The sequence below is a fragment of the Mobula birostris genome, chromosome 5 (assembly GCF_030028105.1).
Source record: "Mobula birostris isolate sMobBir1 chromosome 5, sMobBir1.hap1, whole genome shotgun sequence".
Taxonomy (NCBI): domain Eukaryota; kingdom Metazoa; phylum Chordata; class Chondrichthyes; order Myliobatiformes; family Myliobatidae; genus Mobula; species Mobula birostris.
In genome coordinates this window covers 133877357-133901654 of record NC_092374.1, presented here as the reverse complement: position 1 = coordinate 133901654, position 24298 = coordinate 133877357, and the positions used below count along the sequence as shown (strand labels likewise).

The 24298-nt window shown below is 42.8% G+C and overlaps 2 protein-coding genes across 4 annotated transcripts in view; one reads left to right on the top strand and one right to left on the bottom strand.

Annotated features, from left to right (window-relative positions):
• epb41l5 (erythrocyte membrane protein band 4.1 like 5) overlaps positions 1-24298 on the top strand; it is a 204997-nt gene that overhangs the window by 111444 nt on the left and 69255 nt on the right. For 2 of the 3 annotated variants that reach the window (XM_072258718.1, XM_072258717.1), the window contains exons 9-15: positions 1394-1482; positions 2494-2563; positions 10862-11031; positions 14895-15001; positions 18141-18171; positions 22270-22309; positions 24035-24150. In XM_072258718.1, the coding sequence (XP_072114819.1) occupies positions 1394-1482; positions 2494-2563; positions 10862-11031; positions 14895-15001; positions 18141-18171; positions 22270-22309; positions 24035-24150 (623 nt within the window). The remainder of the gene's footprint in view (positions 1-1393; positions 1483-2493; positions 2564-10861; positions 11032-14894; positions 15002-18140; positions 18172-22269; positions 22310-24034; positions 24151-24298) is intronic. The other variant, XM_072258719.1, reaches the window with a different exon arrangement.
• klhdc3l (kelch domain containing 3-like) overlaps positions 20451-24298 on the bottom strand; it is a 182605-nt gene continuing 178757 nt past the window's right edge. Inside the window, exon 11 of the mRNA XM_072258725.1 lies at positions 20451-20531. The gene's annotated coding sequence lies outside the window, so the exon portion shown is untranslated. The remainder of the gene's footprint in view (positions 20532-24298) is intronic.

The window sequence follows — 24298 nt, the reverse complement described above, 5'->3', positions numbered from 1 at the left end:
TAGAGAAAAAGGGATCAGCCATGATTGAATGGTGGAGCAGAATCAATGGGCCAGATGGCCTAGTTCTGCTCCTGTGTCTTATGGTCTAAATATGAAGGTAAGCTAGCCAATAATGTAAAAGAAGATTTAAAAAGGGATTTTTCCGATATATAGAGTAAAAGATAGACGAGAGTGGATATTGGACCACCGGAAATGGATATTGGAGTGGTAGTAATGGGGAACAAAGAACAGAGGAGCTTAGTAAGTATTTTGCCTCTGTCATCACTGTGGAAAACACTAGCAGAATGCCAGAAATTCTAGAGTGTCAGGAGGCAGGAGTGAGTATAATTGCTATTAATGAGGAGAAGGCGTTTGAGAAGCTGAAAGGGATGAAGGTAGGTAGGTCACATGGACCAGATGGTGGTGTTGAGGAAGCAGGGTGTCTGTAGAAGGACTTGGACAGATTGAGGGGGAATGGATGAGGAAGTGGTAGATGGATTATAGTGCAGGGAAGTGTATGGTCATGCACTTTGGCAGAAGGAGTGAGGGTGTACACTGTTTTCTAATTGGGGAGAAAATTCAAAAATCAGAGGTGCAAAGGGACTTAGGTGTCCTCCTTCAGGTTAGCTAAAGGTTAACTTGCAGGTTGAGTTGGTGGTGAGGAACTCAAGTGCATTGTAAGCATTCTTTTCGAGGGAACTAGAATACAAAAGCAGGATGTAATGCTGCGGCTTTATGAGCATTGGTTAGATCGTACTTGGAGCATGGTGAACTGTTTTGGGCCCATCTTCTAAGAAAAGATGGCATTGGAGAGTGTCCAAAGCAGCTTCACAAGAATGATCCTGGGAATGAAGGGTTAACATGTGAGGAGTGTTTGATGGCTCTATCCCTGTACACGCTAGAGTTTAGAAGAATGGGGGGGGGGGTTGCGCTGATTTTCATTGAAACCTATCAAATATTGAAAGGCCTGGACAGAGTGGATATGGAGGTAATGTTCTCTATAGTGTGGGAGTATAGGACCGGAGGAGACAGCCTCAGAAATGAGGGATGTCCACTTAGAACAGGGATGAGGAAAAATTTCTTTAGTTAGAAGGTGGTGAATCTTTGTCTTTGAGGACATTTAAAGCGGAAAATGTTAGCTTCTCGATTAATCAGGGTGGCAAAGGTTACGGGGAGAAGGCAAGAGAATTTGGTTGAGAGAGAAGATAAATCAGCCACAATGGAGCAGACTCAATGGGCTAAATGCCCTAATTCTGCTCGTAAGTTGTTTGGTGATGTGCTTTTCATTTCTGTGCATTGGAGCCTCCGTGGCAGGTGGTGGTGCAACTAATCATGCAGCCAAACTTCCTTGTTCTTACTGCGGAAGAGAGTAAGTAGCTTTTTCTGAACCTTGCCTTTCTGTCTGTCTACTTAGGGAAGGGATGGAAATGAATACAGCCTGGGCTTGACCCCAACAGGAGTCCTGGTGTTTGAAGGAGAAACCAAGATTGGACTTTTCTTCTGGTTAGTTTGTTCCTTCATCTTATTGTTATTGACATAATGTGACAATGCTAATAGCAATACTTCCTTCCCTGTCATCCAAGAAGGCATTCGCTTTGGAGACCGTCTCTGAGTACATAATTTGTGCACCAAGTAAGCGACCATTTACTTGTAATGTAATGGAGATCCTCAGCTGATATCCTGAAGTGAAAACCTGATGTTTAGTTTTATTTAGATTCGTTTATTTAGAGTTACAGTGTGGAACAGGGCCTTCCGGCCTAACGAGCCGTGCCATCAGCAACCCACCTATTTAACACTTACCACCTTCTTCTTGGGCCCTTCGCCCCCAGTGGAGTGTAGGCCATTGATGACCCCCCCATCTCCATGGTCTGGTTGGAGTTCAGCAATGTTTCTGTAATCCATTGTATCCACTGTACTGGGGATTGTCGTATACCACTTCACCAGGGCCCCGTTGACCAGCCTTGCCTGTTTCCACTTCTCAGGTGGGAATGTAGGGTTGGACTCTGAGAGGCGATTTAACACTGATCTAATGACTTGATAATTTACAATGACCAATTAACCTACCAACCTGTACGCATTTGGATTGTGGGAGGAAACCGGAGCACCTGGAGGAACCCCATGTGTTTCCCAGGGAGAACATATTGACTCCTTGCCAACAGCACTGGAACTTGAAACGCCTGAGCTGTAAGAGCATTGTAATTACTACTATGATAATGTGGCACCCCACCGATGCAATGTAGTTTCACCCAGCTCCTCGACTGTGTTACATTTGAAATGTGTGTCAGCTTCTCAGTTTTATGTGATACAAAGACATTTTGGCTAGGTATACGGGCTTTATTAAACTTGATCATTGCCCCCGGCGCTGCCAAAGCACTATGTTTAGTGGGTGTCATACAAGCTTAGTGACAAAAAAAAGTCCTTGTATGTAAAGAGTAGAAACGTTTTGTTTTTTTTAATGTACTGGCATTATTCATTGGTATTGGAAATTAAAGGCTCTATCTTTGTTGTTTTCAGGCCTAAAATCATCAAACTGGAATTTAAGAAAAGCAAGCTAACTCTAGTGGTGGTGGAGGATGATGAAGAGGTAAGGTAGTGAGACTTTGGAATATTATTTTCACAGTCTGTGACAAGGGCCATGGGGTTGCTTCGAAAACCAAAAAAGGGCAGATGGTCATAGTGGTTCAATAGTTCCATTTAATAAAGGAGAATGCATGCAACTTTCTTCGCAAACATCCATAAAAACAGGGAAAAAAACTCTGAACAATGAATGACAGGAAAAACGTTAGAACCCCAAAACCTCTCCCTATTCCCTCCTTCAATGCACAAGCATCGGCCATCTCCACCCGTATTTACCTCAACAAAAAACATCTGCCCCTTCCACCCACCAAGCTAGCAATCGCAAAACCCCCCAAGGAAGACTGTGATCTGCAGTTCAACAAAAACTAATTGTTCACCTGGCAATTCTAAAACCACTCTGTGTGTGTGTGTGTGTGTGTGTGTGTGTGTGTGTGTGTGTGTGTGTGTGTGTGTCCCTGTCCCTCCCCCTTCCCCTCCCCCCACCCTATTCTTACTTTTGAAGCTGGAAAATTTGCAATGGCTGAAGGGGTGGAGATTTGTCTCTACCAAAAGAGATGTAAGACACTCCTTTCCTCCAGTAGTCTGCAGATCACCCTTGGGCAAGGTGTAGCACCTGTTTAGCCTCCCAGTTAGAGTCCCATAAAAACCACAGGAGCAGGTGGTGGATGGTCGTATGAGCAGCTGGTGCATATCACAATCCTGGTTATGCGACCACTGATGCCAGGTAGACAGTCTCTAAAGGGTATTGATAATGGCTGGGGTCATCTATCATTGGGGTCATTGTAAAGGCTTTGCCCTGAAGATGGCATTGGCAAACCACTTCTGCAGAAAAATTTGCCAGCAGCAATCGTGGTGATGATGGATGGAAGACCATGATCGCCCACATCATATGACAATGACACATAACGAGTGAATGATGTTGAAAACTTGCATAAACACAAGAGATTCTTCTGAATGCTGGAAATCCAGACACATGCACACACAGACACAGACACACACAGTGTTGGAGGAACTCAGCAGGTCAGACAGCATCTGTGGAGAGGAATGAAGAGTCAATATTACTGGCTGAGATCCTCCATCAGGTCTGGAAAGGAAGGGGGAAGAAGCCAGAATAAAAAGGTGGGGAGGAGTACAATCTAGAAGGTGACAGCTGAAGCTAGGTGGGTTGGGGAGGAAGTAAGAAGCTGGGAGGTGATAGATGGAAAAGACAAAGGGCTGGAGAAGAAGGAATCTGATAGGAGAGGAGAGTGGACCTTGGGAGAAAGGGACTATCAGAGGGGGGTGATGGGCAGGTGAGGGAAAGAGGAAATGTGAGAGGGGAGCTCAAGTGGGGAATGAAAGAAGAGGTGGAGAGGAGGGGTGAAATTTACTGGAAGTGAAAGAAATCAATGCTTATGCTATCAGACTGCGCAGACAGAATATGAGATGTTGCTCCTTCTATGTGACAGTGCTTCATCACGGTTAGTAGAGGAGGCCATGGGCATCTGCCCACTTTTCCTTCCAAAGCAGCTTCCTGCTGGTAGGAGAGATTAGCATAGTGACTTTCATTACCTTAAGATGCTTTGCAGCCACTGAAGTATTTCTGAAGTGTGAAAATGTGGCAACCATTAAGTTCTGCAACATCGGTGAAATAATAACCATATTGTACGTTATAGAACTGTGCCCCACTGTAGGGAACTGTCATGTTCTTTAACATAAATCCAAGGGATCTTTACCATCTGCACGACAAGGGAGAATTAGTGAATTTACTCTGAAAGGAGGCATGTAATTACAGACTGTATACAGTTCGTGGGAATGTCACTCCACCTCAGTGCTACAAGTAGAAAATTGCTATCCTCTGTACATTCCTAATTTTAATGAGAGGTTCCTTTGTGTGAAAGTGTAGAGGTGTTCCCTGCATGGATATGCTGCTTAGCACACCTACTGTGATGCTGGCTGTCGGCGACACTCTCAGTATCCTTCACTGTTGAGGCTGATGCATGAAAATTGCCACTTGGGTGAGGTACCGATAGTGGATTGTTGGTGTCTCCAAGATACAAATGTGTGTGAAGCATGTGATTATCTTGTGGCTAGTAACTGCAATAGAAATTTTAATAGACTTGGTCAAACTGCAGTTGGAGCATTGTGAGCAGTTTTGGGCCCCTTATCCAAGAAACGATGTGCTGGCATTGGAGATGGTGCAGAGGCGGTTCACTAAACTGATCCTGGGAATGACAGAGTTAATGTATGAGGAACGTTGGGCCTGTACTCGCAGGAGTGAGGAGGAATAGGGGCGGGGGTGGGTGGGGACTCATTGAAACCTATCGAATATTGGAAGGCCTAGATGGAGTGGACATGGAGAGGATTTCTCCTGTAGTGTGGATATCTCGGACCAGAGGCACAGCCTCAGAATAGAAGGATGTCCCTTTAAAACAGAGATGAGAAGGAATTTTTTTTTAGCCAGAGGATGGTGAATCTGTGGAATTCATTGCCACGAATGGCTGTGGAGGCCAAGTCATTGGGTATTTTTAAAGTGGAGGTTGATAGGTTCTTGATTAGTCAGAGTGTCAGAGGTTACGGGGAGGATGCAAGAGAATAGGGTTGAGAGGGATGGAATGGTGGAGCTGTCTCGATGGGCTGAATGGCCTAATCTTGCTGCTATGTTTTGAGGTTTAAATTTCAGCTTTTGGAGACATTAAACAATGAAGGCATCAGTCTTGTAATTGTAATATAGGAGAAAGCCGGTGTTTTCAGGTGGGAAGGGTGGGCAAGCATTAATGTACACAGAATACTGAGATAGGGTGAAGGAAACTTAAGCGGTCACCTTACCTTTGCATTTTTAGACACTTTCGGTGCTCTCCTTTGTAACTTGAGATCATCCAAAATTCTGCTGCTCACCAACTAACTACAAGTCCTCGTAATTCTTCACCTTAGCATCCTCTCACCTGGAATGGATCCAAGTCAGCAAAAGCTGATTTTTTTTTTTTAAAAAACAATTGCTTACAACTCCCTCCCTCATTAACTCTGTAACCTCTGGAACTCTCTGCCTCCATTTGTAACCTTGTGTCATTGTCACTACAGCACAGAAACAGGCCCTTCAGCCCATCTAGTCCATGCCAAACTATTAACCTTCCTCATCCCCTCGACCTGCAGCTGCATCATAGCCCTTCATATCCCTCCCAACCACGCAGCGATCTAAATTTCTCTTAAATTTCGAAATCAACCTAAATCCTTTCGCGGTCCTTGTTTGAATTAACTATGCTGATGGAGTCCATGTCTTCAGCTCCTTCAGCCATTAACTTGTGGGAGTTCCTGCTGAAATGCTCTGTTTCTTTTTATCTTCCTGCGTTTGGTGCTCCTGGAAGTTTAAAGTCAAAATCAGGTTGATTGTCACATGCTCAAGTACTTGCTTGCACATGTTTAATGAAGAGCTTACCTGCAGCATTATTACAGGTACAGAGCAGCGTAAAAGCAGCACTCACACGGAACACCTAAATTCAACATAAATTATGCCCAATTTTTTTACAAGCGTATAAGAAAACACAATGGAACAACAAAAATGTAAGGCCCATTTGAGTGTGAAGTGATCAAAGCAGCCATAGTGTTGTTCTCATTGGGTTAGAGATTAGAGTGATGCCAGTTTGTCCAAGAACCGAAAGGTGAAGGGGTGGGGGGTAGCTGTACTTGAACTTGGTCTATTTCTTTGACAGATCTTTAGGCCGCTGTTGAGACTTGGTGGCAGCAGGTTATTTGGTAATGCAGCACACAACTTGAGCTACATTAGAAATGCAGTATGAATTCTCCTTTTTATTTGGGGGGGGGGGAATGTGACTGTTGCTTAAGAATCTGTGTTTGAGTAAGCCCCTTAAAGTGTGGGGATTCTGAGTGTAAGTTATGCACGATTTATATTTAAGCTTATGTAATTTGTCACATTTGAAATGTACTGTGTTGCAGTTGCGTAAAGATTGAAGATTGTTCAATGTCGTTTCCAGAACACAAGAATAAAGGAGAATGAAATAATTGTTACTCTGGATCCAACACAGCAAAATACATGATAAGATAAGGAACACAATGAAAAAGACAACACAATGCATATCAATATTTAAGATAGCTTATATACGTACATTGATTGTAAAGTATTTCCATAAAGACCAATTTTCCTGGCATGTATACCCTGGGTAAATGCGCCCATGACGATAAACTTGAACTGGAACTCCATACCATGAGCTGCTTTCAGCTGTCTTTCCTGTTGCTGGATAAGACTACCTTTCTCAGGGTGTGACAGAGCCAGGGACAACTGAGCAACACCAACAAGGTTGAATTTGTAGCCGATGTTCTGCTGGCCAAGCATTGCCATCAGAATTCATGGCAGAATGACTGAGTTGAACGTTGTGGTTGAAGGTGGGGGCCACAGTCCCAGCAGGGACACCTTGAAGACCTTACTCCTTGATGATTGCTAGGGCTGGGTGCTAAGCTGTGGCTCAACTGTAAGTGTTGCGTGAGCCCAGTATGGAAAATGCCGTCAGTGATCCAGACCCCAGACTGCTTGGAAACTGCTGCATGTTTTGGTGAACTTGCTTTAGGGCTGCAAGATGTGTATCTGATAATTGTTGCTTTCCAATAACCACTGAAGTGGGGTTGAAACAGCACTGAAAGGAGATTTATGTCAAATTAGAGCTTGTAAGCTGGAGCCTAGCATTTCTTGGGAGAGTAGATAAAAGATACACTGGTCAGAGTTTCTTGTCCTTGTTATCATAACATGATGTCCATTTAACCTTTGTGAAGGATAATCCAAAGAGCTTTTACAGGTATATTAAGAGCAAAAGGATTGTAAGGGATAAAATTGGTCCTCTTGAAGATCAGAGTGGTCAGCTATGTGCGGAACCAAAGGAAATGGGGGAGATCTTAAATAGGTTTTTTGCGTCTGTATTTACTAAGGAAACTGGCATGAAGTCTTTGGAATTGAGGGAATCAAGTAGTGAGATCATGGAAACTGTACTGATTGAAAAGGAGGAGGTCCTTGCTGTCTTGAGGAAAATTAAAGTGGATAAATCCCCAGGACCTGACAGAGTGTTCCCTTGGACCTTGAAGGAGACTAGTGTTGAAATTGTGGGGGCCCTGGCAGAAATATTTAAAATGTGGCTGTCTACGTTGTTTAAAAAAGGATCGAAAAGTAATCCGGGAAATTATAGGCCAGTGAGTTTAACGTCGGTAGTAGGTAAGTTATTGGACGGAGTACTAAGAGACAGAATCTACAAGCATTTGGATAGACAGGGACTTATTAGGGAGAGTCAACATGGCTTTGTGCGTGGTAGGTCATGTTAGACCAATCTATTGGATTTTTTCGAGGAGGTTACCAGGAAAGTGGATGAAGGGAAGGCAGTGGATATTGTCTACATGGATTTCAGTAAGGCCTTTGACAAGGTCCCGCATGGGAGGTTAGTTAGGAAAATTCATTCGCTAGGTATACATGGAGAGGTGGTAAATTGGATTAGACATTGGCTCAATGGAAGAAGCCAGAGAGTGGTGGTAGAGAATTGCTTCTGTGAGTGGAGGCCTGTGACTAGTGATGTGCCACAGGGATCGGTGCTGGGTCCATTGTTATTTGTCATCTGTATCAATGATCTGGATGATAATGTGGTAAATTGGATCAGCAAATTTGCTGATGATGCAAAGATTGGAGGTGTAGTAGACAGTGAGGAAGGTTTTCAGAGCCTGCAGAGGGACTTGGATCAGCTGGAAAAATGGGCTGAAAAATGGCAGATGGAGTTTAATACAGACAAGTGTGAGGTATTGCACGTTGGAAGGACAAACCAAGGTAGAACATACAGGGTTAATGGTAAGGCACTGAGGAGTGCAGTGGAACAGAAGGATCTGGGAATACAGATACAAAATTCCCTAAAAGTGGCGTCACAGGTAGATAGGGTTGTAAAGAGAGCTTTTGGTACATTGGCCTTTATTAATCAAAGTATTGAGTATAAGAGCTGGAATGTTATGATGAAGTTGTATAAAGCATTGGTGAGGCCGAATCTGGAGTATTGTGTTCAGTTTTGGTCACCAAATTACAGGAAGGATATAAATAAGGTTGAAAGAGTGCAGAGAAGGTTTACAAGGATGTTGCCAGGACTTGAGAAACTCAGTTACAGAGAAAGGTTGAATAGGTTAGGACTTTATTCCCTGGAGTGTAGAAGAATGAGGGGAGATTTGATAGAGGTATATAAAATTATGATGGGTATAGATAGAGTAAATGCAAGCAGGCTTTTTCCACTGAGGCAAGGGGAGAAAAAAACCAGAGGACATGGGTTAAGGGTGAGGGGGGAAAAGTTTAAAGGGAACATTAGGGGGGGCTTCTTCACACAGAGAGTGGTGGGAGTATGGAATGAGCTGCCAGATGAGGTGGTAAATGCGGGTTCTTTTTTAACATTTAAGAATAAATTGGACAGATACATGGATGGGAGGTGTATGGAGGGATATGGTCCGTGTGCAGGTCAGTGGGACTAGGCAGAAAATGGTTCGGCACAGCCAAGAAGGGCCAAAAGGCCTGTTTCTGTGCTGTAGTTTCTATGGTTTCTATGGACTCCTAGATGACCTGAGTACAAATCCATTCTTGAGCTAGATATGGCAGAATTCCTTATTGAATGCAGGCCACAGCCATTAAAGTTTTCTTGAATGGTGATAAAGTTTGCTTGCTTGCTTTGGATCCAACTATTGGTTGCCTTTTGTGTTCTTTTTGAATGTGTTGGCTTTATATCTTAAGAACACAGGACAGTCTGTGGTCAGTTTCTCCGACCTTGTACAAATAGTAATTCTGAGAGTCTGGGCGACAGACTGGCGATGTGGAGGCAGCCTCAGTTGAGGTTGAAGGCCGGTCTGTGTGTGTGTGTGTGTGTTGGACAGGAAAGGGGTTTGTTTTGCTGTTGGTGCTGCTGCTTGTGTTGTTCTGCTGAGCAAGGTGAGCATACTGTGTTGGCGCAGGAATGTGTAACAACACGTGGCTGCCCCCAGAACCCTCTTGGGTGTGTTGGTAGTTTATGCATGCAGTGCACGTCACTGTATGTTTCGATGTACATGTGGTAAATATAAATGTAGTTATTCATTGCTAGCAACACATAAAATACTGGAGGAACTCAACAGGTCAGGCAGCAACTATGGAGGGAAGTAGATAGCCAACATCTTGGGATCAGATCCTTCATCAGTCCAGTATCTTCAGCCTTTTTTTTGTATTTGCGTGTGCCTGCGTGCGTGTGAGTCTGTGCGTTTGTATCTGCGTGTCCGTGCGTGTGTCCACGTGTCCATGCGTGTGTCAGTGATGATGGCTTTTACAAGGTGCGGAGAGAGAGAGGGAGAGGGAGACCACTCCCCTCACAGACATTTTTCACAGTATTTTCCCTTTGTTTTACGAGGTCAAGTTGCGTTCTCGACACTCAACCCGGCACGGATGGAAAGCGTACTTCGGGGGCGGACCCGACTAGTTTTGAACCCGGGAACCTCGGCTCCCAGGTCCAGTGCCGATGTCGTTGCGCCACCAGCCGGCCCCTTCAGCATTTCTTGATTCTCTTTTCCTCACTGTTAACCTCAGAATAGAAGTTAGTGTGATACGACCCAGTTCATCATGGAGAAAGCCCTCCCGCCAGTGAACACATCTACATGGAGTGCTGTCGCAGGTATACAGCTTCCATGATCAGGGACCCCCACCGTCCACGACATGCTCTCTTCTCACTGCTGCCATCAGAAAGAAGATACAGGAGCCTCAGGAGTAACATGAGGAGGTTCAGGAGCAGTGATTACCCCTCGACCATAAAACTCTTGAACCACAGAGGCTAACTTCACTGAACTTCAATTGCCCCATCATTGAAATGTTCCCATAACCTATGGACTCACTTTCAAGGACTCTTCATCTCATGTTCTCGGTATTTATTGCTTATTTGTTTTTGTATTTGCACGGTTTGTTGTCTTGTGCACACTGGTTGAACTCCCAAGTTGGTGCGGTCTTCTATTTTGATTATTATGGATTTATTGAGTATGCCCGTAAGAAAATGAATCCTGGGGTTGTATATGGTGACATATATGTACATTGATAATAACTATACTTTGAACATTGAACTTTTTGGATTGATGCATCCCAATACCACGCATTGCTGTAACAGCAGCAATAGTGATGGTAGAATACTCCTCAATTCACTTGAGCAGTATTGTTGTAGTTTACTGTATTCAAACTCCTTTTGCTTTACTGAGATACGTTCTGAGAAAGGGCTGATACTTAAAATTAGTGAAGTTATGAAAGAATCACAGGAAGCTGATGTCTGAATTTTGCTGTTTTCACAAGGGGAAGGAACAAGAGCACACCTTTGTGTTTCGGCTGGATCACCCCAAGGCTTGCAAGCACCTCTGGAAGTGTGCTGTGGAACACCACGCCTTTTTCCGACTGAGGGGACCTGTTCAAAAGAACTCAAACCAGCTGGCCTTCGTGCGGATGGGCTCCCGGTTCAGATACAGGTAATTAGTTCTGAGGTTCTGGGATCAGAGGAGATGGATTAGGTGGCTTACAGGGCAGGTAACTCATTGAAAGTGTCTAGAAATGGCTGAATATCACGTTGAAATATATTAATGATAACTTGTTAAAGTGGCTGGAACATAAAAGGCTTCAATGAAAGAGGAATGTGAACGGTTGCTTAATATCTTTTGAACATATAATCCATAAAGGGATTAATGACTACAGTTCCCACGTGTATTGAATGTCTGTTTAGATGATGCAGACCACTTGTTTTCACAGCACACAGGCCTGATGCTGTGTTTCTTCTCCACATAAGCTGTCTCTCACCATTCACGGCCTTCTCACCCCCCGATATATTCTTTCTCTTTTGTGCACATACATTTCTCTGCATCTGTGCTATCTGCCTAACTACCATGAAGACATAGAGCTGTACAATAAGGAATTTGATGTGTTCATGCTGAGCAAGTTACCCTACTGAGGCAGCTGCCTTTCCCATTGTTTGGCCCAAATCCTTCCAAATCTTCCCTATCCATGAACCTGTCCAAGCGTCTGTTAATTTCTGCAGTTGTAATCTCCTCTTCTTCTCGGCTGGCGACTTAATCCATGCATCAAAACGGTGGCATCCATCATTAGGGGCCCCATCATACAGGGCATGCCTCCTTCTCATTGCTACCACCAGGAAAGAGGTAGCGGAGTTCAAGGTAAAATTTATTATCAGAGTACATTCATGTATAACAATGAAATTCTTTTTCCTGTGGGCATACTTAGCAAACCTATGGAATAGTAATTGTAAATGGGATTGATGGGCAAAACACTGTGAAAATGTAAATATAAATAAATAGCAATAAATAACGAGCATGAAATAACAAGATGGAGTCCTTAAGATCAGGCCATGAGTTGTGGGAACACCTGAAATAGACTGAGTGTAGTTACCTACTTTTGTTCAAGATTCTGATGGTTGAGGGGTAGTAACTGCTCTTGAACTTGATGCTACGAGTCCTTCTACCTGATGCCAGCAGCAAGAAAAGAGCATGGCCTGGGTGGTGAGGATGTTTGATGATGTATGCTGCTTTTCTATGGCAACATTTCATGTAGATGTGCTCAATGGTTGGGTGGGCCGAATCCACTACCTTTTGTAGGATTTTCTGTTCAAAGGCATTGGTGTTCCCATACTGGTCAGCTCTCTTCCCACCACACATCTCTAGAATTTTGCCAAGGTTTTTGATGACATGCCAAATCTCTGGACTGCTGAGGAGGTAGAAATGCTCTCGTGCTTTCTTTGCAATTATATTTGTATGATGGGTCTGAGATAATGACACCCAGGAATTTAAAGTCACTGACCCTCTCCACCTCTGATCCTCCTATGATTACTGGCTCATGGACCTCTGGTTTTTCTCTCCGGAAGTCTACAATCAGTTCCTTGGTCATATTGACATTGAGTGAGAGGTTGTTGTTATTACACCACTCAGCCAAGTTTTCAATCTCTCTGTATGCTAAGCCTGAAGGCACACACGCAGCTATTCAGGAACAGTTTCTTCCCCACTGCCACCCGATTTCTGAATGGACATTGAACCCATGAACACCACCTCACTACATTTTTTGCTCTACTTATTTAATTTAACTATTTTATACATACACATAATGTGTGTGCTGTAATTCACAGTTTTTATTGTTCTGCATTGCGTAGTAATGCTGCTACAAAAAAAATAAATTTCACAACATATTCTGGTCATACTAAACCTGATCGTGATTCTGGTTCTCTCTGTGTGGGGGTAAAAGTTACCCTTTGGCTCTCTTTCAAATGTTTTCTCTGATGTCTTCTTGGAACTCCACTACTCTGGAGTACTACACTCCACTCCACTACACCCCCCCCACCCCCCCCAGAATCCTGGTCTACAAGGGAAAAATAATCTCCGTCTCTCCTTGTAATTTAAACCTTTCCGTCCTGGTAATATCCTTGTGAACCTCTTTTATACCCGTCACAGTCTAATGATCCTGGGACAAGTGAGTGTTATGCTGAATTGGTTAAAGTAGTTTTCTCTGACTCCATTTTGTATTAGTAATTATTCTGTGTGAATGACCCTAGTTCTGAGAGTACATAGAGTCCTACTTTGTTACTGCATCCCGCTATCTTACTCTGAGTCATAGAGCAGTGAAGTACAGCACAGAAACAGACCCTTCAGCCCATCTAGTCCATGCTGAGCTGATATTCTGCCTGTCCCATTGACCCTGAACCGTACCCCTTTTGTTCAGATGCTCATTCAAACTTCTCTTTAATGTTACAATTGAACCCACCCCTACCATTTCCACTGGCAGCTTGTTCCACACTTGCACCACCCTCTGAGTGAAGATCCCCCCACCCCTCAACACCCTGGTTCCTGTAAATATTTAATTTTTCACCCTTAACCTGTGACCTCTGATTCAGTCTCACCCAACCTCCTTTCTTCATGGATCAAAATGTAGTAAAATGTTTTAATATTCTCGCTCCTTTGGGATTTTGTTGCTGACCTGTCGGATTTTCCTAATCTTATTACTTTTATTGATATTTGAGTATAAATTTAATTGGATATTACACTGCGGAGTCAGAGAACACTGCAGTACGAAAACAGGCCTCTTGGCTTATGTAGTCCACACTAAACTATTAATCTGCCTAGTCCCATTGACATGCACCTGGACCTCAGCCCTCCATTCCTCTCCCAATCATGTACCTGTCCAAATTTCTCTTAAATGTTGAAATCAAACCTGAATCCACCACTTCTGCTGGCTGATTGTTCCACACTATTATCACCCTCTGTTGAAGAAGTTCCCCTTCTCGTTCTCCTTAAACATTTCACCTTTCACCCTTAACTCATTACCCAGCCTCAGTGGAAGAAGCCTGCTCTCATAATTTTGTGTACCTCTTTCGCATTTCCCCTCACTCTCCTACACTCTGGAATAAAGTCCTAACCTATTCAACCTTTCCCTGTCACCGAGGTCTTCAAGTCCTGACAAGATTGTAAATTTCCTCTGCACTCTTTCAATCTTCATGCCATCTTTGCTCTAGGTGACCAAACTACACACAGTACTCGTCTATAGATGAATGTAGAAGTGGGCACAGAGTGTGTGCTTTGGTAAAGTATATTTTGGCATTACATGGTCATCAGAGCAAATGTGAAAATGCAACCGACAGTTTGCATTAAGCAATCCCAAGCGAACAATTACATTAGTCTGTATTGAGACCTCTTATCTTGTATAATTTTTTGGAATTAATTTTCACAGTTGCCCTATTATAAATTTTTAAGAACTGTAACATACTCAGTTCTGTGGAGGGAGGATATCTATAACAGACTTGTTTTGAGCAACTTTTTTTTTTGCATTTCTTAACAAAGTACAGTCCTTTGTTGTTTTCAGCTCCTTCATGAGTTGCTATTTGACTCTTTCCTCCCTTCTCCCACTCCATGCCCATGTTACCCATCTGGGATAATAGGGTGAGCCTTTCACTCATTAGTGAAAGGCTGGGAAACTGATCGAATCAAGTCTTCATCTGGTGCTCATACATGCACATGGAAAGCAAAAGATGCAGGAATCTCATCCAATCCTCTTCTGATGTAAATGAGTGGATTAATGGCAGTTCCATACTGGCGAGCCATCAGTCCTGGGGATTACATGGATAAAAGTAATCTTGTCCTAGGTGGCTACAACATTGATGCAGTCAGCTTTTTGGGCACATTTTGTATCATTGTTTGCCATAGAAATTTCCAAAATTATGAAGGGTCTCAGCCTGAAACACCAGATGTTCATTTCCCTCCATAAGTGCTGCCTGACTTGCTGAGCTGCTCCAGCACTTTGTGTATGTTACTCATTTTCCAGACTGTTTGATTTCTAGTGGGAGAACAGAGTACCAGACCACCAAATCTAGCAAACCACGGCGGCAAGTCTCCTTTGAGCGTAGGCCAAGCAGACGATATTCAAGAAGGTCAACACAGCAGCGAGGTAATACTGTGGCGAAATTATGGTAATAATAGTTGAATTAGTGCTTCGGTTTCTGAATGCTTGGATAGTTCATTAAAAGTACACTGTGGAATTAAAGTCTGTGTCATTAAAGATTAAAGAGATTTAAAGATTAGGTTTATTTGTCTCGGACATGAAAGGTACAATGAAAAGTGTTGTTCACATCAAATCTAATCAGCAAGGATCATACTGAACGGCACGTGGTGTTCCATGCCTCTGATGCCAAAATAGCATGCCCACAACTTACTAGCTCTAACCCACACCATACATCTTTTTTCTTTGGAATGCGGGTGGAAGCTGGTACTCTCAGTGGAAACCCATGGAGGATGTACAAATTCCTTACAGACAGTCGCGAGAATTGAGCGCCAGCTGGTAATCATTGGCACCGCTAGCCACTGCACCACCCTGCCGCAGTATTAGTATTAAGCAATTAAACTAAAAATGCCAGCGTTTTGGCAATCAGAAAGAAAAGAAGATTAGTGAAGGTGCTCAGTAGTGGAAAGAACAAACGAGGTTATGTCTAATGAAAGAAGTTGCTCTGAAACAGCAACTTTGTTTCCTAGATCACAGGCACAGCCGGATCTACTGAGTGCCTCTGGCACTTTATATTTGTAGTTAAAATTTGAGATTTTTATTTAAAGGAAGAAAATATATGTTAATACTAACTATGAAGTTACCAGAATGTGGGGACACCAATCTGGCTTGAAAACCTGGCATTGTTACCCAGCCCTGGCCTATATGTGAGTCCAGTTTCCTCACTGCAGTTGATGCTTAGCCATTCCATGGTGCCGCTGAAGCTGACCTTGTCCCACGTATGATTTATATTAAAAACACATTCACAGTTTTGTGAGTACCTGTAGGCAGAGAGGTTTAGTGCCAAGACCTCGTTATGATCCATCTCTTTAATGAGAATAGGGTGGTGATGCTGTGTTAATGGCCGCACAGCACCAAAAGATAGCTCTGCACATCTTGGGGATGTGCACTGCTGGGAAGAAAAGGGTTCTTCTGTCCAAGCAGCATGTCTCATGCAATGCCTTGGATTGCAATACACACACACGCTGCGGCCTAACCAAAGGGTTTGTCATCTTCCGAGAAAGATAGTACAAGGAATTATTACTTTTGTTTGAAAAAAGTGGGGAAAAAATATAGTGGGAATCTCACTTGGACCATGAAAGGAAAGCGGGAAAGGATTCTAGCCCTGATCCAATGTGGTACTGAGACTGTGTTCATAGGGCTTGTTAGAAGATTTCCAAACTTTGAGATGTTGGGGTGTGGGAGAGAATCAGAGTGCGTCACAGTGTTTCTCATGGTTATCTCATAGTCTGGAAGGAAGCCACCACTCCTGTTCTCAGCCTCCTTAAATATTCATGCGTTTGATTCATGTATATCAAATAATTGAATATATAAATGCAGTGGATTCCAGTTAATTCGGGCACATCAGAACCAGTACATTTTGACCCAATTAATTGGCTGTCCCAATTAGTGAAAGTTTCATGGAAACAGTTAAAAAGATATTAAGAAAGACAATCTGAGTACAAATTATATATTTAAATAAAATACAAAATAAATTAGAATGCTATCAATACCACTACTGTACTATCAAACTATTAGTTCCTAATAATAATCAGAATCAGGTTTAATATCACTGGCATATGTCGTGAAATTTGTTAACTTTGTGGCAGCAGTACAATGCAATACATGATAATATAGAAAAATAAATCAATTACAATGTGTATCAATGTATATTAAATAGTTAAATTAAAAATAGTGCAAAAACAGAAATATGAAAAAAGTGAGAATGTTCATGGGTTCAATGCCCATTTAGGAATCAGATGGCAGAGGGTAAGAAGCTGTTCCTGATTCGTTGAGTGTGTGTCTTCAGGCTTCTGTACCTCCTTTGTGATGGAACAATGATGAGAGGGCATTTCCTGGCGATTTGACGGAGGAATTCATCCAGTGTGCACGATGATAAAAATCAATGTAGACACCTAGTGCAGATATGGACTGCCTTCATACAATACTATTGGCGATTGCATCTTCCAAATCTTCAATTTCATTGTAACATTCAAGATTATTGCCGATATCTTCAAATTCTTCATAGCTCCTAACTTGTTGAAATAATGAAATGGTTTCATTTTCACTCTCAACTGTTTCTGGCATCTCCAAGCCTGAATGCTTGAAGCCACAGTGAGCAAAACTGTTCTGAATTGGCTTGCTTCTCACCAATTACCAGTGACAAAAATCACTTCTTTTTGAACACAAACATGCAACTGCAGGTACTTAAAAACTTTCCTGGAGCTACAGTGTAGTGTCTAATGACCACAGAAGTACGTGCAGCTGAGGCTAGTTAGAAAATGTTTGGCAACAGTTTCCTGCACCAATTAAGTGGCGTAGTGTCCCAAATAAACAAAGGAAATCCTGACAATTTTCTCAATTAGGTTTTGTTCTTTAAGTGTTGTCCCAAATAAGCTGCTGCCCCAATTAACCAGAATCCACTGTTTTCAAAATTTGCACGCTGTTTTTGCCAACCGTTCCGGCAGCATAAGGTCTCTTCAAATGCAGCACTTGATTTCTGTGTCAGTGTGGTGTGCTGCAGTGTGGACTGCTTCCCTCTGGGCAGTCTCTCCCTTGCAAGTTCCTAGGCTTTCTCAACGCCGAGGTTTTCTTACTCTTCCAATACTTTGGGCAGGTCCCAGGGAAGATGTGAAAATCTGCAATCACACAGCAAAGGTGTGGGAATCTGATTTTTATTTTAAATTACCTCTTAGATGAAAGAGAGAGGAGCTTAATTTCCAATGTTGTTTGTTTGGGATCCTATAAGATTGTTGATGTGCTTGCATAAGTGAAGCTTGTGACAGCGAATGATAGATTGCATTGGCTGACTGTCTCCCTGAAAATTGGACGTATGCTTTTATGAGTGGGGACGTGATTGTGGAAACTTGTGGAATATTGTCATCAATTCTCTGAGAGATGCCTTGTTCTGTGTGCCAATATATAACGAGGTTTTTGTTTTAGTCTTGACTCTGAACTGTTAAATGATCACCCTCCATTAACCATTATCTATTAAACCATAAGGTTGCCAAAATACTTTTGACTCCAACAGCTCCTTTTATTTTTCCAGCCAATCCTTTCAACAGAAACCTGGAACCAAGGTAGGTGAATGCTTTACTAAATTCTAACTAATAAACAATGGAGTCATTACCAAGGTAACATCAGTTAGGATAGATTATGGGAGCGGGTTGCTTATTCAGACCATGTGGTCGATGTGCGTGTGAGCACAGAGCAGACTGGTATCAGCAGTAGCACTGAACCGAGACAGGGAGGGTTTGGATACTACAGATCTAATCTTGGCAGTGGATGTAGATAAAATCAGACTGGATTGTAAAGGTGTATTTGATTCTGCCACTTGGAGCTTTTAAGAAAATATTAGTATTTTTTGCATTAAAACTCGTTTGAGGAAGAAAACCTTAAGTGAAGGTCTTATTTCCAAGTATGGTAAGTCACTTCTCAGATAGGTCCATTATCACTTAGCATGGAAGCAGGTCCTTTGGCCCATTGAACCTGCACTGATTCTATTTTGTTCTTGCCATCAACTGATCGCTCCCCTCCAACCCTGAGATTTTCTCACTTCCCTATATGTTAAGGGCACTTACAGTGGCTGATTGACCTACTAGTCAACGCATCTTTGTGATGTGGGAGGAAATCCAGGCGGGAACGCCATCAGAGGCCTGGAACACGGGATCAATGAGACTGCCCCACTTTGTACACGAACATCTGTTCAGAAGGGAAACAGAGACCACCTCAGCCTTCGTGTTCTCAGTCCAGCTCTGTTCTTTCCCTTGCAGTTATGACTGCAGAGTGACTGAATTTGCAACAAACTCTCAAGGCATAAGGAGATAGATAAAGTATGTTCAAGTAACACCAGATGAAGCTGTCGTATTAGACCATAACTCATCGTTTGTTCTTTATGAGCCATGTTGGATGACATAGAAGATCATGGCCTTTCCATGACCGTGATTATTCTTAACAAATTTTTCTACAGAAGTGGTTTGCCATTGCTGCCTTCTGGGCAGTAATTCTACAAGACGGGTGACCCCAGCCATTATGAATACTCTTTAGAGATTGTTTACCTGGCATCAGTGGTCACGTAACCAGGATGTAATATGCACCAGCTGTTCCCATGGCTTCACGTCACCCTGATCCAGGTGGGGGGGGGGGGGGGAGCCGGCAAGCAGTTGCTACACCTTGCTCAAGGATGACCAGCAGGCTAGCGGAGGAAAGGCGTGTGTTACGCCACCTTTGATAGAGACGTATCTCCACCCCACGACCCACAAGACATTAGAGCAGAATTGGGACATTCGGCCCATCGAGTCTGCTCTGTCTTTCCAACATTGCTAATTTATTATTCCTCTCAATTCCATTCTCCTGCCTTCTTACCGTAACCTTTGACACCCTGACTAATTAAGAATCTAAAAACGTCTGCTTTAAATATACTCAATGACTTGGCCTCCATAGCCATCCATGGCAATGACTTCCACAGATTCACTACCCTCTGGCTAAAGAAATTCCTTCTCATCTCTGTTCTAAAGGGACGTCCCTCTCTTCTACCTTGTTATTCTTATATTGTAATCTATAGTAATTCTTTATATCTTGCTCTAAATGGACATCCTACTATTCTGTCACAGTGCCCTCTGTTCCTAGGCTCCCCCACTATAGGAATTACCCTCCCCACATCCACTCTATCTAGTCCTTTCAATATTTGGTAGGTTTCAATGAGATCCCCCCTCATTTGACTAAACTCCAAGTACAAGCTCAGAGCCATTAATGTTCATCGTATGTAATCCCTTTCAATGGTTCAATTTAATATCAGAGAATGTATGCAATATACAACCTGCAATTCTTCATCTTCGCAGACATTTACAAAACAAAAAGTTATCCCATAGAGTGAATGACAGAAAAACATTAGAACCCCAGAGCCCTCCCTCACCCCTCCAATGCCAAGCAGCGGCAAAAGCATCAACACCCCCCCCCCACCAACCATACAAGCAACAGCAGAGCCCCCAAAGTGACCATGATCTAGTCCATCAAAAACTACTGTCCATCCCAAAACTTCGACGTCTCAGACAGGCTCTCTCAATCACTGGTGAGAGATACCAGTCCTGCAACAACGAGATGTTGCAATTTACCACTTCTCTTGTCCAGGTTCCCCGACTTGAGGACCAAGGGACTCTCAATCACCATTGAGAGAGAGAGAGATTGCTTGACTGCAGGGGGGCTTCTTTTAACAGCAGCGTACAATGCTTGCTGTCTTGATGTTTCAATTCAATCTCTCATGACGCTTCATTGAGTGACATCAGGGAGGAATTGGGTGGTCACAAGGTCGCACCACGAAGGCATATGTCTTCCAGGCCGCACCTGGAGATATTAAAATGCCAGGCCTGAGAGCGAGAACCCACCGCCTATAGCTTGAGCTGCAGCTGTAGATCATGGACTCTGACAGAACCCCAGCCACCTTGAAAAGAAAAGAGATATGAGAAGAGGAGAATGAACTGTTCCTCCCTGGGATCATGAACATCATCTGGACCATCTCCAATGCCAGCACATCTTTTCTGAGTTAAGTGGCCCAATACTGCCCACAATACTCCAAGTGAGGCCTTGACCAATGCCTTATAAAGCCTCAGCATTCTGAAGTGGTAAAACCTCTTGCATCACACTGCGGCAGTGCCCCTTTTAAAATGTAGTTCCTTTGCAACTCGCCTGTGGTGGAGTGTAAACCTTTCTGCCTGAGAATGCAATTTGTTTCCGTTTATCAGTGATGTTGCGGTTGTGCCTCCTGCACAGCACAGCACAGCATGTTATTGCTGGGAAGACAGCGTTGATTCATATTGTTCAGTGCACTCTAACTGAACTGACTGAAATTTGAGAAGGAGAATGTGTATTTGTGTGAATGCAAGGCTCCTGGAGGAGTAACACCCTTGTATGATAGCCTCAGACCGGCTACTGCACTTCCCAGCTCTTGGGTTTAATGTAACCTGTTCTTTGTAAGCATACTTGATGAGTATCCATTTTAGGCAATAATTGTTGATTTCATCTCACACTTACCTAATTTCTAATCCATTTCTAATTTTATTAAAGTAATCATCATTTTAAATTGGAGCAGGAAGTTCACCTTGTAACATTTAATAAAAAGAATAAAAGTGCATAGACGTTTCAGTAGGAGTAATATTCGATGTTCCCGACAATCTGCGTGTCCAGCACCATCAAAGTCCTGAAGGTGCTCGATTGTCAGAGTACTATAATCATAAACGTACTTCAATATGTATACTACTAATTTATGTACACTTTTGTCCCCATATAGTAGGTCATTGAAATGCTGTCTGTTACCACAGTTTAAGCTTGAAACGACATTTTCCAGTCTTGCTTTGTGAAGTTGAGCAGAAAGTCTGTGCCCAAATGAGAAAGGTCCAGATATCCCAGATTCTAATCTCAGTTTTTCCATGGTGAATGAATGCGTGCTCTTTTTATCGATGTCATGACTTTGAGTGGTAGATATTTAAAAACACTAAATACTTTTAGCCTTTCAAATTAGAGGAAGTGGGAGTTGCTGTACACAGGGATGATGTTTAATCTTGACCAACAAGTAACGTGGATTCAAGCGTAAGTGGAAATCGTAAAAGCATTTGGTATTGTTTCCAGTAAAGTATCGGAACTGCACACCAAACCTTTCTCATTGCAGGGTTCATCACTGTCTATTGTGGAGAGTCATTGTAACTTGTAAGATTGCAATGATGGGAAATTTTTTGTTAAGACTGTATCTGCATCACTTGGGTGTTGACTTTTAGCTTGCTGGATAGGGACCCATTTCTGGGTTAATATGCACAAAGTGCAGGAGGAACTGAGCAGGTCAGGTAGTTGTCTATTGAAATGAATAAACAGTTGATGTCTCAAGCCAAGACTTTTCATCGGGAGGTGTACAGATGCTGCCTGACCTGCTGAGTTCCTCCTGCATCGTGTGTACATTGCTCTGGATTTTCAGCATCTGCAGAATCCATTGTGTCGATGACCCATTTCTATGTTTTTGTATCTCATGGACTCAGAAAGAAGTGCTTTTGTTGGACATTCAGAATCATTTCAGTGGTTTTGGAGAGCATTAATTCAACTATTTTTTTTGAAGAAAAGCTTTTGTTAACTTGTTTTGTTATTCATTCAAAACTAATTTGAGAACAGTAACTTTTTTTCTCTCCAACCAGCTTGCTCATTAATACAGGAACTGCGAAGCCTGCCTCTCAGGTATGTGCTCTCAATCAAATAGTGTTAACACATTGCTCTATTATTCGTCAGGACGGCAACACATTGCCATCCTGACAAAGGGTCTTGGCCTGAAACGTCGACTGCACCTCTTCCTAGAGATGCTGCCTGGCCTGCTGCGTTCACCAGCAACTTTTATGTGTGTTGCGCTATTTTTAAGTGGCATTGTGTGGTACTCTGCCTCTGCTGTGCTCTCTCGTCAGGGATTCCTGGGCTGACAGTAACCTAGGGAAATTGGATTCCTTCTTGAAAGTCTTTAAATAATTGATGCCAGAATCATGGAAATAAGAAAGTTGCAGCTTCATCTGCTTGTACTCAATTGATGAAAGTGTGACTGTGGGCTTCAGACATTCTGTGCAAGTGGCAATCACTCTGCATTTGCAGACTGCTGCCCCATGGAGGCTATTCAGCTAGTTGTGCCTGTGACAATTCTTTGCAAATACTACCCAATTAGCCCACTCCACTGCTACTGATAAATTCACATTTCATGTTTCTACTCATTGAACTCGGCTACTTGAACCTGATGAGATCTGAATCGCTGAAGTAACTTGCAAGGTAATTGTAATTCAATTGCCTTTAGTCGTGATGCTGGTCCTGTATTAGGTTACAGCTAACTGGCATCACTGCTTCATTTCCTGACCTTTGAGCTGAAAACTACCTCAACCTACATTGGGAAGTGCGCTGGGGTGGTTATCAACTTGGAACTGGCCAAATAGCTTAGAATGGAGAGTCACGGTGAATGTCTGTTTCACATTCTGGAGTGGTGGTCATCAGGAGTCAGTGGTCATCACTTTTTACAAATACTATGTTTGTGACGCATTCCAGGTCGGAAGAATGAAGAGATACTGTAACATATCGGACTCTGGCCTTTATCAATAGAGGTGTGGAGTGTTAGATCAGGGACATTATGCAGAGCTCTTAATGCACCAGTACAGCTTCCACTGGGGTGGTTCTTTTGACTTCTGATTGCCTCTTTATAGGAAGGAGGTGAATGCATTAGGGAAGCTTCAGGAAAGATTTGAGGATAGGTTTTTGAGTGAGGAACTATAGCTGCAAAGATAGACTAGAGATGCTGGGACTGTTTATTTTAAAGGGAAGGTTGAGTGGAGTTTTGATAGAAATGTGTAAAATTGTGAAGGGTCTGGATGGAGTGGATAGAAAGAGGCTGTTGCTTTTGATCGAGGGATCTCTGGGACTAGAGGCCACAAGTATAAATTAAAGAGGAATAGAATGAAGAGTAACATGGGGCAAAGACTTGTACACAACACGTGGTTGGGACCTGAAGCGCACTGCCTGCAGATGTGTCAATATTGATGCACGTTCCATTGTGGCATTCAAGGGAGAATTGAATACATTTATGGTGAGAATCTCAAGGGTACAGTGAAGGGCTAGGGAGAAATGAAATCAGTTTCTCTGGTAGAGAGCGGGCATATTCATGATGGGCTGAATCTGCTCAATGATATTTCTTGTGTTTAATATCGGTCACCAGTAGTGAAGAATTGGGGAGGGAAGAAAAGTAATCCAAGGATGAGGTATTCAGATATGTTGAAAAGTGATGTAAACAGAATCAGATTGTCAAAGAAATTAGTGGTCAAGTTTAAACCTTAAGCATATAATTCAAGATGCTAACACTGGATGTAGTGAACATACATATTCAGTTTGGTCTTTAAGTGTTTTCACACAACTGTTGTTTCTGTATCTCTCAAGTCCGTGACTGTGAGGCCTGTTGTCCCTGTTGTGACTGCATTACCCAGCGTTCCCGTGCCAATTGAAATAGAAAATCTTCCCAGAAGCCCAGGCCTCAACCAATCTGACAAGAGGAGGTAAGGACGGTAGCCTTTTGAGTTCAATAATCAGTGATGTATGTGAGTTTATCAAAGTAATTTTGATTGTTATTTCACAGTACAAAAGTGCTTGATGTTTAGTATTGAAGATTTTGTCTCTTAATAAGCTTGTGGCATATTGACAATC